The sequence below is a fragment of the Martes martes genome (genome assembly GCF_963455335.1).
Source record: "Martes martes genome assembly, chromosome: 6".
NCBI lineage: Eukaryota > Metazoa > Chordata > Mammalia > Carnivora > Mustelidae > Martes > Martes martes.
Genome location: NC_137893.1, coordinates 56015576 through 56032161, shown reverse-complemented (window position 1 = coordinate 56032161; position 16586 = coordinate 56015576). Strand labels below are relative to the sequence as shown.

Sequence of the window (16586 nt, the reverse complement as noted above, 5' to 3'; positions counted from 1 at the left end):
CACCTCAGGGAGAAACACCATTGAGAAGATGCTTTCTCTAGGCTTTCAGAGGTTGGGGGAGAAGGTAATAGAATGGCAAATGCATTAAGGGGGCAATTCAGTTGCATCTGTCTTCATCCACTCACCCCAGCAGGGGATCTGTACCGTCCTGGCATAGCTGCTAGGCCATTCCTCACAATTTCTGCAGGGAACCAAGGAACAATGATGGCACCATGGTGCACCCTAGGAAGGAGCGGAAACACTTCACAATTTCACCCTCCTCATCCTGTCTCAAAGCACCCTCTGCTTTGGGTAGCTCCTCCTCTAGCCACCAACTACCCACTACACACTGATCAAAATAATCTGTAAACTCCTTTTCCTCTCAGGGTTCTCTTCCTCTCTCTCTCTCTCTCTCCTCCTCTTTCTCCGCCCCCACCCCCACCCCACACTGACTCTCTTTTTGATTTTGACCTACAGATTTGCAATTTGACGTCCAATTTCTTTTTTCCATCAGCTTTATTGAGGTAAAATAGGCAAATAAAATTGTAAGTTATACAAACTGTACATTGTGTTCATGTGATATACATAAACATTGTGAAAGGATGCCCACCATCTAGTTAATTAACACAAGCATCACCTCTCATACTTATCTTTTTGTTGTTAACAACATTTTTTTGGGGGGGGTGACATTTGAGTTCTGGTCTCTTAACAAATACCGATTATACAATACAGTGTTATCAACTATAGTCACTATGGTTTACATGTAGATCTTCAGATCTTGTTCATCTTGTAGTTGAAGGTGTGCATCCTTTCATGGACCTCTCATTTTACCCACTCCCTAGCCCATGACAACCACTTTTCTACCCTCTGTTTTTGAGTTTGTTTTTAAATATTCCACACATAAATGATACTGTGCAGTATTTGTTTTTCTCTGTCTGGTTTATTTCACTTAGCATAATGCCTTCAAAGTCTATCTATCCATGTTGTCACAAATGGCAGGATTTCCTTCTTTCTCACAGCTAAATAATATTCCGTTGTCTCCGTGTGTGTGTGTGTGTGTGTGTGTGTGTGTGTGTGTGTATAAAGTATATATATAAAATATATATGTGTACATATTACACATATATACTACAGCTAAACATATATATAGTTATGTGTAATAGATATATAATATATATACACACACTACATCTCTATTTATATATACACACACATCTATCTATACACACACACACACTACATCTTCTCTATCCATTTATCCACTGATGGACACTTTCCATGTCCTGACTAATATGTATAATGCTACAATGAATATGGGGATGCAGATATGTTTTCAATGTCCTGTTTTCATTTTCTTTGGCTATATACCCAAAGTAAGATTGCTAGAATAGATGATAGTTCTATTTTAAATTTTTTGAGGAACTTCCATACTGTTTTCCATATCCCTATCCCCTTTTTGCTTTTATTTTCTCCTCAGAGTCAATAGCAGGAGGGAGCCAGAAGCAAGAGGGAGCCAGTTCATCCTATTGTCTTTTTACCTTTTTCACCCTCTTATCTTTTTAATCTTTATCACTCTCTCCCTGAACTCTTCTCTGCCCATCAGTTTTCCATTCCCACACAATTGTGTCAAAGTAATTCCTAGATGTTCTTGGGACTAAGTCTAGGTATCAATATTGTGGAGAAATTTCCTCTGGCTCCCAGTATGAGGTAGGCGTCCTTCCCATGTGTCCCCACTACAGCAGGAATTATAACCCTTGTTTTATATCTTTGAGATCATAGACCCTAGGAAAATGCCTTGATCAAGCAAGGGCTTCATAAATAACTATTGAATCAACTATATAGAAGAGGTTTAATATACTAACAGAAATTAAATTTGTGTAAGCTTAATTACACGTAAATAAAAATGAAAAAGAAAGTAAGGCTGGCTGCTATGCTTTGTCTTCACAGGAGAGCTACCGATTTATAGAACAGTCTCTAACGATTTTGAAAGCTGTTGGAAATGTGATTGCTAGTTTCAAAGATAAGGGTAAACTCTCTGTGGCTACGAAGGATTTACAAGCGGCTCACTACCCTGTACCCCTCCACAATAAAGAATTAACTACACAGCACTTCAGGGTAAGCACATCCAAGTTATGATGTTTCTAGAAGGATAATTTCCATTTGACAAAAAATATATATATCTTATAGTAGGTGATATTCAAAATTTAGCCTTTAAAAAAGACTTACATACATTTCACAGAGAAAAAGAAAGAACTTGCAATAGTAAGTTTTTGAAAGAGGTGTCTAAGAAAAAGGGAAGGAAAGAGTTTCTTCTTTTATTTTCCACAGAGAGAATTAAGCCTTTCTTTTGTAATTTGTATTTGCCCTTATAGTATCTTGTATTCTATCTGGCAACCCTACCTGGGACACAGTTCACCCCTAATTGAGAACTGTTCACCTACAGCATGAATAATCTGTGAGAAATACCTGCCATGATTTACTCTTCAACCAATCTGATTTCCCCGCTTAAGTGAACTCTGTTATCAATCCACTCTTCAAGGTGATGGTTCTAGATGGCTTAAGGCAGTATTCCCAAACCTTAAAAATAAGCAAATAATTAAATCATCATAGGACTAGAAAGTTGTGGTCTCCATTGCTACATCTGGCCCTGAAGCCATAGTTGGTATTCAACATCTGTCTCCTCTACCAACCATTCTAAAGTTCTCCTTTCTTCCATCCAAAGCTTCAGCTGTTCTTGTTACCTGGTGGGTGACCTAGACTTCTAATCCTGATGAGCCCAAGACCTTGATTGCCTTACTCTTTTCAGGCTGTGATTAATCATTTACTGCGGAAGCACCAAGAAGTGTCCCAGTGAATTCAAACATAATTCTTCTTGTCCCCATTATGGAGTAGAAACCCTAGCACTTCATGACAGTCAGGGTAAATTCTCCCCACACAACATTATATTTTTTCCTTTTCTCCTATTTGCATACCAAAATGAGAAGCTCAAAGCAACCAGGCCTATATCATAACTTAGGTTTATTGTAAATTATACCGTGTTCCTTGATGGAAACATCCGTTGCCTTCCATCCCTAGGAATTAGGTCCTCCAATTTAGCAAACTGCCTATTGGGACAGAGAACACTAATTATTGTAAATGGACCACTGGAAATAATGGTGAGAGAGGCCAATCTTACTTCTAATTTTTGAGCCCTGTATGTCTTAGCTTTTACAGATATAGCACTACATGTTGGTTTTTGGTTCTGTTCATGTATACCGTGCCCTGGAAGATATCATGTCAGTTCTATAAGATGTCATCCCTAGGATGGCCTCTTAGCTGAGACTTTTATATGCCATTTCAATTTACCAGGAATTTTGTCAGTTCCTTCTACAGTATATATTAGGCCCATTGGGTCTGAGACATTCTCCAGTGGTTAAATCTTCTCTGTATAATATGATCTTGGTCCAAGAGGATGTTAGGTTGGATCTAATGTTTGTAAATAAGACTTTCCATAACCCCTTGGACAGAGGCCCCAAAGAAAGAGAAAGCAAACTCATATTTGAGGTAAGTGTCAATGCTAGGAAGGACAAATGGGGACAGGAAGAATTATGTCTGAATTTGCTGGGACATTCCTTGGTGCTTCTGTACCTCCTTGATAAAAGCCCACTGAAATAAACTTGCCACCACATGGCTGACTGGAATCCCCAGAAGATGATTTTGTATTAACGTTTCTGCTACTGACAGATTGCTAAGCCTGGGTAAAAGAGAGCCCAAACTATTGGAACCATTCGTAGTTCCTGTCCCTGCCACCCACATTACTTGTGCATGAGTCTGCTGTCGCTAGGCCAGATCTAATATGTAAAGGACCTTTGCGCATGCTTCACTTACACAAAAGGGAGCTATTTTGGTAATGAAATACTTTAAATTTTTGAATACTTTTACACTTTTATATTACATAGTTGTGTGACATTTTTTTAGAGCCACATCCCATAAATCAATAAATTTCAAATTTGTCTACCATAAACAATTCCAGATGGATCAGGTAATTATTCCACAGATAAGGACCCTCTCACTAGTGAATAACATTAGTGTGTTTTCTGGGAGGTCTTTCATTAGCATGTTTATACCACAATTGGACAAGGTGATCTTTCTTTGTTTCCCACAGTGCTCAAATCTCCTAGAGATCTTTCTTTTGCTTTGGATTCTGCTCAAACCTGAAGGCCTTCTAAGTCACTCAGTAAATGATTGGAATAATATTCCCCAAAGCAGAATATTTTATCAGCAATTCCAGAGAAGACTATGAAGAACTGGCCTCTTTCTTAATGTAGTGTCTTATCCTTTACCTTAGAAGGGATGTCCCAGCATGCCTAATCCTCTAGACCCCTGAAATCACTGATATGGTGAATCCATGAATCTGTGAGAAGATTATTCCCTACTTTCTAACATGTATGTGTCTTAATCAGGGTGTCAGAGTAATGGCCCCTTCCTGCCCTTAGGTCTGAGTTCACTGCTGTCATCAACATTCACACAGAACCCAGAGTGATATCCTGTAGAACACCAACATGATCAAGGACACTGAACACTTAAAGTGTAAGAGAGTAGGAGGATTAATATAATCAGTTATTTTTCTTATTTTTATCTTAGACACTGAAATACTTAGAGCATTTTGTTAGCATGGCACAAAAATCAAATCTAACTCATTTAAGTCATAGCAAGGAGTTAGATGTGCTAATTGATTATAAGAATATAGGGAGGTCTTGACACCCAAGGATAGGAAGGACTCAGTGGAGAACTTCAAAGAGGGGATAGACAGCCTTTGGAACATATCCTCTTCATTTTGTTTTTCTCCTTGTAGACATGTTGTCTCTACTCCTAAATACATATCATGGAAAAACCGACTCCTGACTTGAATCACTTTCCCATATGAGGCCAGTTTAGAATGTCTTGATTCTGATTTCAAACTATTCAACCAAATGATTGAATTGAGCAATGATTTGCTCAGCATGGGTTAGATGGTTTCTTGCAGGCTTATCTGCCATTGTCAGTTGATGGGGCAGTTACAAATATAGATTATGAGATTAAGTCCCTGTCTCTAAACATATGGAGAGGGGTGAGAAGTAGTCAGAAAATGTGGACTAAGCAGGAAGTACAATAATCATATGTCTTTGAAGAGCACTGTATTTCACCAATTCTAAGACGCACATTTCTTTTCACACTTTAACATAAGAAGGAAATCAGAGTGTGTCTTATAATTGGTGGTTCCTTATAATCATTGGTGGCCAGGTAGCCTTCAGAATTCTCTGCACACACATGGACATGTTCATAAGGGTTCATACTGTTACTGTTTCAAAAGAAGTATGTGTATTGTTTGACGAAGGCCTAATCCTTGTGGGAAGAGAATTAAATGACATTAGAGAGCCTCTGAAAGAAACAAGATAGCAGAGGGATTTTCCCCACACCAGACTGACACCCCTCCCCACCTCTGGGGCCCAGGGAAAAGAGAGAGAAGGAGAAGAGAATGTGGCTAAAAATCATCTCAAATGGTGTCCCAGGCACCTTATATAATCCACCAAGCACATTACTCCCTGTGGACAAATAAGTAGCTAAAAGTAATCCAGCAGCAAGGTGCTGGGCCTTGGTTGGCATTCTCAGTGGAAAGACTGGGTAAATGGAATCTCAGAATTTCAAGATAAAAACTATGAAAATAAAATTGGAAGAAGGAATATGTGTTCTGGTTATCATCTAAAAACCTTCTGTGGGTCTTCTTTGGTAGGATCAGGAATGAGTCAGCACCAGCACTTACTGAAGGGGGTCGATGGTTTGAATGAAACCCCAGGGACAGACAAAAGTAGAATGCACTTTAGGCAGTGGTGCTTCAAAGCTTGACAACATAAAGGACAAAATTATATAGGAAAACACACATATTAAATATCTTTAAAAAGTGACTTGCAAGATTAATAGAAGATGAATGTTTTCAAAATACTTAACCAAATCTTAGGCAGCTTATTTTATTTTTTCATGTGTGTTTCAGTGTGATGAATGATGGAAAAGCTCTGTCTAAACAAATCTGAAAGAGCTTTTTCAGTAGGAAGTAAGTAGTCATAGATGAAAATAAGAAAGTAATAAAAAATCCAAATAGCATATTTTCTTTTTTGGTAACACATGAAACAATAGTGTGTCTTACAGTGGATGACATTTTAGAACAAATGAAATATAATATTTAATTTGCTTAATTAAGGACATGGGCCATATTTTTCATCTTATACTATATCTCTTTAAACAGTTATATTCTGATTGAGGGTACATTATAAATGTTATAGTGATTGAATTTTATTAAATTAGAAATGGTAAGGTGATAAGTAAATTTTGCTCTCTTCCTGGGTGAGTGAGATTTCAAAATCTGTTATATTGTGCATCTGAGAAATATGTATTTTTATTTTTAGAGTATTTAAAGTTCTTTAGAGCTTCTCTGGCCAGGTAATGTTATTTTCTTGGTTTAAAAAAATGTACTAACATATTTTATCTTTTTCAGGTTTTTCATATTTCTTTATGGCGCTTAATGAAAAAAACTCAGCTAACAAAACCTCCACCCAACTTTAAATTTGCATTTCGTGCTATGGTTTTGGATTTGGAGTTACTCAATTTCTCCTTAGAAGAGGTTTCTTTAGGTACTGAATAGTTTAGATACTTGTTTGGCAAAGGGCTTTCTAGGCTTATAGAAGAGAAAGGGAAGCCCAGAATTTCCCTGTTCTCTTTGTTTCTGCCCTGAAAGACTATGAATGTGGCTAACATTTATGGTATGATTTGAGGAATTCTGGGAAGATCTTCAGATCCAAGTAACTCTCCTTTCCCGCTCTCCCTATGCTCTAGTCGTGCAATTTTAACATTTCTTTCAATTTTGAGAGAAACCCCTCACTGTTTTCACAGAAGAATTAATAGTAGCTCACTCATGGGTCAATATGTAGTGTTTCCCTTCTCCAGAGTGTTTACATTCTAAAAAAGGGCCACCTGCAGAGCACAATATTAATTATAAAGATAAATCTATCATTGTGGCACTTTATATGTCAGGGGACTTTAGTAGTTAAAGGCATTGAAAACTGGGGAAAGGATTAAATACTTTAACTTAAACTTCAGTCCAAAATTTTTTTCTCTTTCCAGTGGAATGGGTCGATGTTAAATATTCTCTACCAGTGAGTGATAAAGAATATTCTCCCGAGGAAGTAGCAGCAGCGATTAAAATTCAAGCCATGTGGAGAGGGACTTATGTCAGATTACTTATGAGAGCTAGAACACCAGGTATCATGTTCCAGTCATTTATAAAATAAACTTGTGTATGTAAGAATGAATATTTGTGTGCTAAGGAAAAACATTTTGGGGTTGTCTTACTTTACTATTGGGCTAATTCTTTGTAACTCTATAAATACTGAAATTCCTTGAGGTCAGAATACATGTCAGCACCCTTACTCTCTAGCTCCCAGAATTTACCACAATACCTGGCACAGATTAAGCACCAAGGAAATATGTGCTAGAAGAAAGAATAAATGAGTCAGTGAAAGATCAGCTGTGTCTTCCCAGTCTGTTGTGAGTCTTGAAACACAGAGAGCCCATCTTTTCCTCCATACATCTCCAATGCCTAGCAGAATGCTACAGCAGTCAGCTTCAGCTAAGTCATGGATATTTTTATATTTCCAGACCATTTTTCAAAGAAATAAATGAATGAATGGGTAAGTGAATGAATGAGCCGAATGAAGGAAGCTTTCATATGTCTGCGTGGCATACATTTAGAGTACACAGAATGCACTTGCAGTGTATTCTAGCTGTTAAATCAAATTATCTGGGTATTCTATTAAATTATTTAGGTATACATAATAAACTTTTTGTGAAAAAGGTTATTTTATTTTAGCTTTTTTCAGCTTAAAATAAAACACTGCAGAGGCAAAATTATATTTAATCATTTTCATTCTGTAGTTTTTGTTTCATAAGAAAAGTCTTACCTCCAATAGAATTCTTTTTGAGGGTTTTATTTATTTGAGAGGAGAGAGAGAGCGCTTGCAAATGCACAAGTCAGGGGAAAGGGAGAGGGAGGAGCAGACAACCCCTTGAGCAGGGAGCCCAACTCTGGGCTCCTTCTGGGGACTCTGAGATCATGACTTGAGCTGAAGGCAGACACTTAACTGACTGAGACACCCAGATGCACCATCCAATAGAATTCTTTGAATGTACTGAAACATTTTGTTGTAAAGTGTCTCTATTTGAAGTATTTAATGGGAATAATCAAAATGTCCATCTCAGCAGGGAAAACTACAGATACACAAATGTAAAATAAATTAACTGTATTGTATAATTGTGTGAGAGAAAAATATTACTGTTGCTTGATTTTGCTATTATTCTATTAGAAACAGTAAAGATAGATTTATCAAATTAAATATACAATAAAATATATTTTTGGTCCACATATGCTGTAAAAATTATATTCAAACAATTATTTTCTTTCTCTTGAGACCTAAAAACTTGAACAACTTAATAATGTTTTAATAATTAATAATATATGCATTTCTTTCACTCACTGCATATTTATTGTGTGCACAGCACTGTCCTAATTTTTGACTCTATTGAAGTCAGGTAAACTGACAGTTTCTGCTTTGATGAATCTTGTGTTCTAGTGGTGATAGACATACAATAGACAAGTAAATATATTAAGATATCAATTTCAGATGCTAGTAAGTGTTATGAAGAAATTATAATAGGATATTTTGGGAAAAAGTCAGTTTCTGACATGTTAAATTTGAGCCAGCTAGTATGTATTTGCATTTTTCTTACCATTTTCATTTACTCCTAAACAAATGTGGATTATGGGATTGAGCTTTAGTGGGATCCCACTAGCCATTGTTTTTTAGAAAAATCGGATGAATTATTTTTTTCTGTCGTAAAAACTTTCATAAGGAACTTTTGGTGACAAAAGATCTCCTGATATAAACTCTTTGATGAGACTCTTCAATTAGATCAAGGAACACTTTGTGATTTTTAAACTGAAGATGAAGGGAAACAGCACAAATTGATGAGCAGAGCTGTTGACTGGAAGTTTATAGTTTTATATTTTAGCAAACTTTTGCTGCTAATAAAGCCTGTGGCTTTGGATACCACCTTGTGAATTTCAGCTTCTTTATCTGTAAAAGGAGAGCTTTGAACAAGATGATCTTTCAGGCATCTTGCCGTTTTTATATTGCTATTTTTAATTACTATTTTTAGATACAAAAGAAAATGCCAGTGTTGCAGATACTCTTCAAAAAGTTTGGAGTATATTGGAACCAAATATAGAACAGTATGCAGTTTCTCTCTTAAGGTAAAGCAGTACAGTGAAATTTCTTATTATAGTATCTTGGTATCCTTCAAGTTCCTGTTCAAGTATTACCATGTGCATTGAGTGTTCCTAATCACCACAGTGAGAAACCACTTCTGAACTTCCACAATATTTTATCTGAAGCATTTCTATGGTACTCGTTGCTTTTGATTTATCTTAACTATATTTAACTAAGATTCTAAACAGAAAACCTCTGAGAAGCAGAGCAAAGTTTCCTGAAGTCTTATGGTGCTGATGTGACCACAGTCAGAGTTTAGGACCTACTAGGGGAGGGGACTCCAGCAAATAATTAAAACTGTCAGTTGAAATCTCTGAACAGTAACCCTCTAGAAACAGGGGTAAACTGGAAGTAGACTGAGCCTCAGCAAAACTGTATTGTAGCCACAAACCATATCTGAGCAACAGGAGAACCTAAACAAAACTAAGAAATTATAAATTATAAATTACTTATATATATCTGTGTATATCTATATCTATCTATCTATCTATCTATCTATGCACATACAGACATATATAAAAGAAGCAAAGCCTCTGGTGATGGAGTTAGCAAGCAAAATCTCAAAACCTGATTGTATTGGTAATGCCAAAGAAAATAAAGAATAAGAAAAACTGGATCAAAAGTTTAGATTAATAAAGCAGAGTCAAATGGAAATTACATAAATGATGATTTTAAGAACTATATTAAAGATTTATTTGTAGATTTAACAGCAGATTAGTCAGAACCAAAGAAGAGATTGGTGAACTTGGAGATAAGTCAATAGAAAAGCATCCCAACTGAAGCCTAGGAGAAAATGAATGGGAAGTAAGAAAGGAGCATAAGGGACATATGGACTATGCTCAAAAAGTCCAAATATCATCACTATAGCCCTGGACTGTAAAAAGATAGTAACTGACAACTTTCCAAAACTGGTAAAATGTATCAACTCTTGTTTTCAGGAGACTGCAAGCAGACTCCATGCAGAAAGGTTACAAAGAAAAGTATTCCTAGACTCACTGCAGTCAAACTACTGAAAAAAAAGACCAAAAGAAAAACCTTCAAATCAGCCAGAAAAATAATGCATATTATCTTCAAAGGGCAATCAACAAATAGCTACATATAAGAGTAAATTCATGACCTAAAGCAATGAAAAAAGTAGATGTTAGGTATAAGTTTTTAAAGAGTTCTAAGGTTATAGCATTATGCAGAAATGGTAAAAGGAATAATTTAGATGAAATGCTAACAGAGGAGGAATGCATGATACCCTTTCTAGCAATATACTAATGAACAGCTAGTGAATTTAGGAAGAAATAAGATTAATCTCACAAACCTTCTAGAGAACAGAAAAAGAAGAAACACTAACCAATTCATAATCTTGATTTAAAAAATTCAACAAGGTCCGTAAAAAAATGAAATTGCAAACCAGTCACCTTCTTCAAATTGCAAACCAATCACCCTTTGAACAGATGCAAAAAATATGTAATAAAATATTCAAAAATCAACATTAGAATTAAATAAAAAGGAAAATGCCTTATAATTCAATGGGCCTCTCATTCCCAGAGATATAATATTGGTTTAAGGTTAGAAGATTTATCATTTTAAGTCAGTACAATAACAGAAAAGCAACAAATCATTTGATCCTCCTGATAGATTTGGAAAAAGTATTTGATAGGATTTAACATTAATTCAAAATTATTTATTTATCTTTTTGTTTTTAGAAAACTTGGACTTTTAGAAAAGAAAAATTTAGAGAAGTCTTTCATTAATATGTTATTGGTATCTGGTATTTTCAAGACTTAACTACAAACATGATTAGTGGTGAAATTTTGAAAGCATTTTCTAGGGTTTAGAAATAAGACAAAAATGTCTGCCTGATAACTTCCATTCACAATAACCCCGGAATAATTCTGAGGACAAAATGTCAATAAAACAAAATAAAAGTCATTAGGATTTGAAGGGAAAAAATAAAACCACCACTGTTTACAGACAATATGAGTATATAAGTAGGAAATATTTTAAAATCTGCAGAAAAATTATTAGAGTTAATGAGAGAATTAAGAAAAGTTGCTGGAGACAAGGTCAATATAAAATAACAATTGGATTTCTACTTATAAGCAACAGACAAATAGAAAATTATATATGAAAATATATCAAAATGTAAAATAACCTTAAAAATAATGAAAACAATCATGATGAACCAAATATCAAAATTTTAAACATGGGAAAAATCAAAATCTATACAGTACTTGCCTAACCCTTAAGGTAAGTGTGTTACTCACCTCACCCTAATCCCGGCCCATGGACACTGATCATCCAGCCTGACTGATTTGCACACATCTTTCAGTATAAGACTCCCAATCTACTTATTATCAGGTGTGTGACCTGGGGTAAGCCTTTTATCCTCTCTAAGGTTAAAATTAAAATTTTATTAATAATATGAAATATTTTTATTAATAATATTTAATATAGGGAAATAATTTTAATATAGGCTAAACAATATCTATCTCACAGTACTATTCTTCTATAAGGCTACAAAGATAAGTTAAGGTAACACAGGAAAAGTACTTAGTACAAACTACAGAATGCTCATTACAGAGCATTAATTATAAATATTACTTTATTATTACCACTAAATGGGGAACTTTGAGGTCCTGGAATCCAGCCTTAACACTCTCAGATCTTAAGGCATAGAACTTTCCCAAGTGAACTTTGGGCAAGGCTCAGTTTACTGATATAACTTTCTTTCTGTGCTAGGATGTAAAGTTAAAAGAAAATCTTTCAAGTCGGTCAGGAATATTTCTCTGGGTCATTCAATATAGTGCATCAGAGTTTTGATGGCCCAATATGCACTGGAATTTCCCGAAGCTTATGAAAAAATATGGAATGTATGATGGGAGCAATGACTGGAATACCTCTAAATCCCTCCCTTGTCTTAGAATGGGAACTGGTCGCATTACAGTCAGTTCCCTCAGTGGCCTGTTTAGCAGTTGTGTTGGCTCAGCCAACACCCACATTTGAATTAGGCCAGCCCCCATGTGATTGGCAATGGTGCCCTGCATTGACAGACCACCACACTATAGTTTTCAGTTAGGGCGATCAGGTTACTTATCATTTGAACTGGGACAGAGGGACAGTTACAAAAGGGACAGAGGGAAATAATTAATAACTATGACAAGATTATGAGTATAAACCAGGACCACTCCGGGCAAACCAGGATATGTGGTCAATCTTTGTTCTCATAACTTACCTAAAAGGCTTAAAACTCTCCCAAATATAAATCTGTCAATTTCCTCCCATCATCAAGATCAATGATCAAATGAAGCATGTGAATCCTATCCCCCATAAGAATCTCCACAGCTTTGCTTCTCACTGATGGTACAATCAAGCCATCTGCCTTCTGGAAGGCAGGAACACCTCTAGATCGGTCTAGACCTCTAGTACAGAACAATTTTCTATGGCCATTAAGGCTTCCATCCCAGCTGATTCCCATAGACATTATACAAAAGACCCTAGATTGCTGATGCTAATGAAGCTAGATCCAGTTCCTGGCCATGGAAGGGAAAGAACCTAGAGCGTCTCTCACATGACTTCCATCAGGCTCTGAAATATGCCACAGCCTTCCAGGGGCAAACATGGAGAAATCTCACCCCATAATTCTTTTAACCAGTTGCACTTACCACTCTCTTATGGGCCAGAAATGACGCAAAAGGAAAACTGACATTCTCCCCTCAATCATGGCCTTAGTTTTTAGTTTTAATTCTTTTTTACAAATCCATTCCTTACTTTAAAATTCATTCTACTATCGATTCCGATGACAATTCCAGACCTTGAGTGGCCCTCACCCAGATTCATTGCTACTTTGCTTCTTTCTGTTTTCCTACCCTTGTAGTTTGAGCTTTGGTGCTGATTTCCCACCTCTAAACTGTAATTACTTTCTTGATCATGAATTAAGTTCCCCTTTGATTAAGAACTTCAGATAACTTTAGAGACCTTTGAGAGACATCTTTCATGGTTGACCTGGAATGGGCTCCCTGAACTGAGTGCCATGCACTATGAACTCCACAGCCTTTGATCAAGGTCTCAATCCAGCCAACAACAGACTGTGATACTTGTGTTATTTTGCCTACTTCTTTTTTTATAAATAAAAACTTATTTTAAAAGTTGCCTTTGTCATTGGAACTTAAATTATTTTTACATTTCTAGACTAATGTTTAAAAGCAAGTGCAAGTCTATTGAATCTTATCCATGCTATCAAGATGAAGAAACTAAGATTGTTTTTGCTGACTATACTGTGACTTATGCAGACCAGCTACCAAATAGTTGGTTTATAGTATTCAGGTGAGTCTATCATAAATCTGTATATGATGTCATCTTTAAATAGCATGCAATAGTCATATGTGTAGAGTTTTATTTATGGTAGTAGTGAAAGTATGAATTTACAGGTTGTTTTCACAACTTAACACTTCTTCCCCATCTGTTATGCATAAATGAGATATTACAGGAATTTTATCCATATTTCTTTAAATAAAATATGGAGAATGTGAAGCTTATTAGTATTTTTACAAGTATGATAAACATAATAAATTGATGTGTTACCAGTATAGAAAGAAATTATTTAATTTTCAAGCAATATCATATTAGGTAAAAGTCATGAATTACCTATAAAATGGGATTTCTTAAAGGGCTTGCATTTACATTACAAAATAGTATATTAATAATTAAAAAAAGACAATAGTATACTGTGTAGTTATTTGAAATTTTAGACTTTTTTCTTTCTTGCCTGAAACCAAATTTCAAACTTTCTGTATGATTCACGTCAAGATGAAGTTCATTCTTTTTAATTACAGAGAAACATTTTTGGTTCCTCAAGATATGATTTTGGTTCCCAAAGTATACACTACACTTCCAGTCTGTATGCTCCACATTGTTAATAATGACACAATGGAACAAGTGCCAAAGGTGTTCCAAAGAGTGGTGCCTTATCATTATACCAAGAATAAGGTATGTGTAAAATTTATTCTCCCCACATGTTAGATTGGCAGTGAGAAGCCAGCACCTTAGTAGGATTCCAGGAGCAGGTAGAGCAGATGTGCTTTTCAATCTACTTAACAGAGGAATAGGGTCCTGGTCTTCTTCTGTAGAAGTCCCATTTATTTGACAGCCCAAGGTACTTAATTTGAGTGCTAGAACATTCATCTTTCAGCTCTTTTTTTTCTTTCTCTGTGAAGAAAATATGACAAAAGGAAAGCATTGGAAATTCCTATTAAAATCACAAAATCATACAAATCCTTAAAATGGAAATGGAGGTGAAGGTGGACTCATTTAGTCCAATTCTTGAATCAAATTAGCTGGTTGTCTCAGTTTCCCACTGGGTTTTTAATTCCATCCCTAAATATTTCAGAAGATTGTGCTTACATGGGCCCTGGTCACCCACTACCCCCAGTCTTTTCTAGGGCTACACGTGTTAAAAAACACTTGACGCATTATTCCTGCAGCATGATAGACCTTGATTTCTGATGATCCCTCTCAAATCATGTTGCCTTTCTATTTGTATCTCAAATTTGTGTTTTTGATTATTTCCTCTAAGAGGGGAAGCATAACGAAAGGGCGTATACACCCACACTGGAAACTGGGAGATTTGTTTTGGCTCTGATTTCATTCTTTCATTCTTTACCTATATGGCTTTGAATCTTTTCATTTTTCTCTTTGAACTAGGGTTGTAATTGATTTTCAAAGTTCATTTCAGCGCATGATTCTGGGTATTACTTCGCACACATTAAGGCATACTTATTTAATAAATACTGGTTTATAGGAATGAATGATAAATTTTTAAAAACATTAACTCCACAAAAAACCTAATTGCGCTTTTGAATTGCTTAAGAGGCTTTTTAAAATTGAAATTTAAATTTTTTTTAAGGCTTAGAAGGGTTTTGGTACACCTGGATGGCTCAGTCAGTTAAGCCTCTGCTTTTGGCTCAGGTTATGATCCCAGAGTCATGGGAGCCAGCCCCATGTTGGGCTCCCTGCTCTGTGGAGAGCCTGCTTCTCCCTCTCCCTCTGCCTGCTGCTCCCCCTGTTTGTGCTCTCTGTCTCTCTCTCAAATAAAGAAAATCTTCTAAAAAAAAAAAAAAAGCCTTGAAAGGGTTTTAAGACTTCATTGCAACTCTTAGTAGCAATAAATGAGAGCAGTTTTAGCTTCTCAGCAAAACTGAGAGGAAAATACAGAGATTTCCCATATACACCCTGCTCCCACATGTGCACAGCCTCTCCCATTATCGACAAGCCCCACCAGAGTGGCACACTTATTATATTGATCATCCTACCTTGAAACATTATAATCCCCGAAAGTCCTTAGTTTTTATTATGGTTCACTGTTGGTGGTGTACATGCTATGGGTTTGGATGGCTGTAAAATGACATGTGTCCGTTATCATGGTATCATAAAGAGTGTTTTCATAGTCCTAAAAAATCCTCTGGGGACTCTTAATCTCACAAAACAAACTGAGGGTTGCTGGGGGTAGGGGGGTAGGGAGAGGGTGGTTGGGTTATGGATATTGGGAAAGGTATGTGTTATGGTGAGTACTGTGAAGTGTGTAAACCTGGTGATTCACAGACCTGTACCCCTGGGACTAATAATACATTATATGTTAATAAAAAAAAAAAAAAGAAATGTGCTTATAAAAGTAAAAAAAAAAAAAATCCTCTGTGATCCACCTATGTATTCCTCCTCCCCCAATCCCTGACCATTTGTGTGTCTCCATAATTTTGCCTTTTCCGGAATGTGGTAAAGTTGGAATCATATAGCGTGTAATCTTTTCAGATTGGTTTCTTTCACTAAAAAACATACATTTAAGATTTTTCCTATTGTGGCTTAATAGCTCATTTCTTTTTAATAATAATACTCCACTGCTGCTTGTATCAAAGTTCATCTGCCTATTCACCTACTGAAGGACATCTTGGTTGCTTCCAAGTCATGGTAATTATGAACAAAGCACCTACAAACGTCTGTGTGCAAGTTTTTGTGTGGACATAAATTTTTGACATAACTACCAAGGAGCACTATTGCTGGACTGTATAATAAGAATATGTGTAGTTTTGTAAGAAACCACCAAACTGTCCTTCAAATTGTCTGTACCATTTTTCATTCCAATCAGCAATGAATGAGAGTTCCTGGTGCTCTGTATCCTCATTGGCGAGTTTCTCTGATAATATACAATATGAAGCATCTTTTTGTCTGCCTATTTGCCATCTGTATATCTTCTCTGGTGAGAAATCTGTTAAAAGTTTTAAC

General features: G+C 36.0%; 1 protein-coding gene across 1 annotated transcript in view; it reads left to right on the top strand.

The window, feature by feature from the left end:
- Nucleotides 1-16586, top strand: part of ADGB (androglobin) — a 189622-nt gene that overhangs the window by 110221 nt on the left and 62815 nt on the right. The window contains exons 22-27 of the mRNA XM_080806887.1: nucleotides 1927-2094; nucleotides 6491-6626; nucleotides 7117-7254; nucleotides 9208-9301; nucleotides 13500-13634; nucleotides 14144-14297. Coding sequence (XP_080663013.1) covers nucleotides 1927-2094; nucleotides 6491-6626; nucleotides 7117-7254; nucleotides 9208-9301; nucleotides 13500-13634; nucleotides 14144-14297 — 825 coding nt within the window. The remainder of the gene's footprint in view (nucleotides 1-1926; nucleotides 2095-6490; nucleotides 6627-7116; nucleotides 7255-9207; nucleotides 9302-13499; nucleotides 13635-14143; nucleotides 14298-16586) is intronic.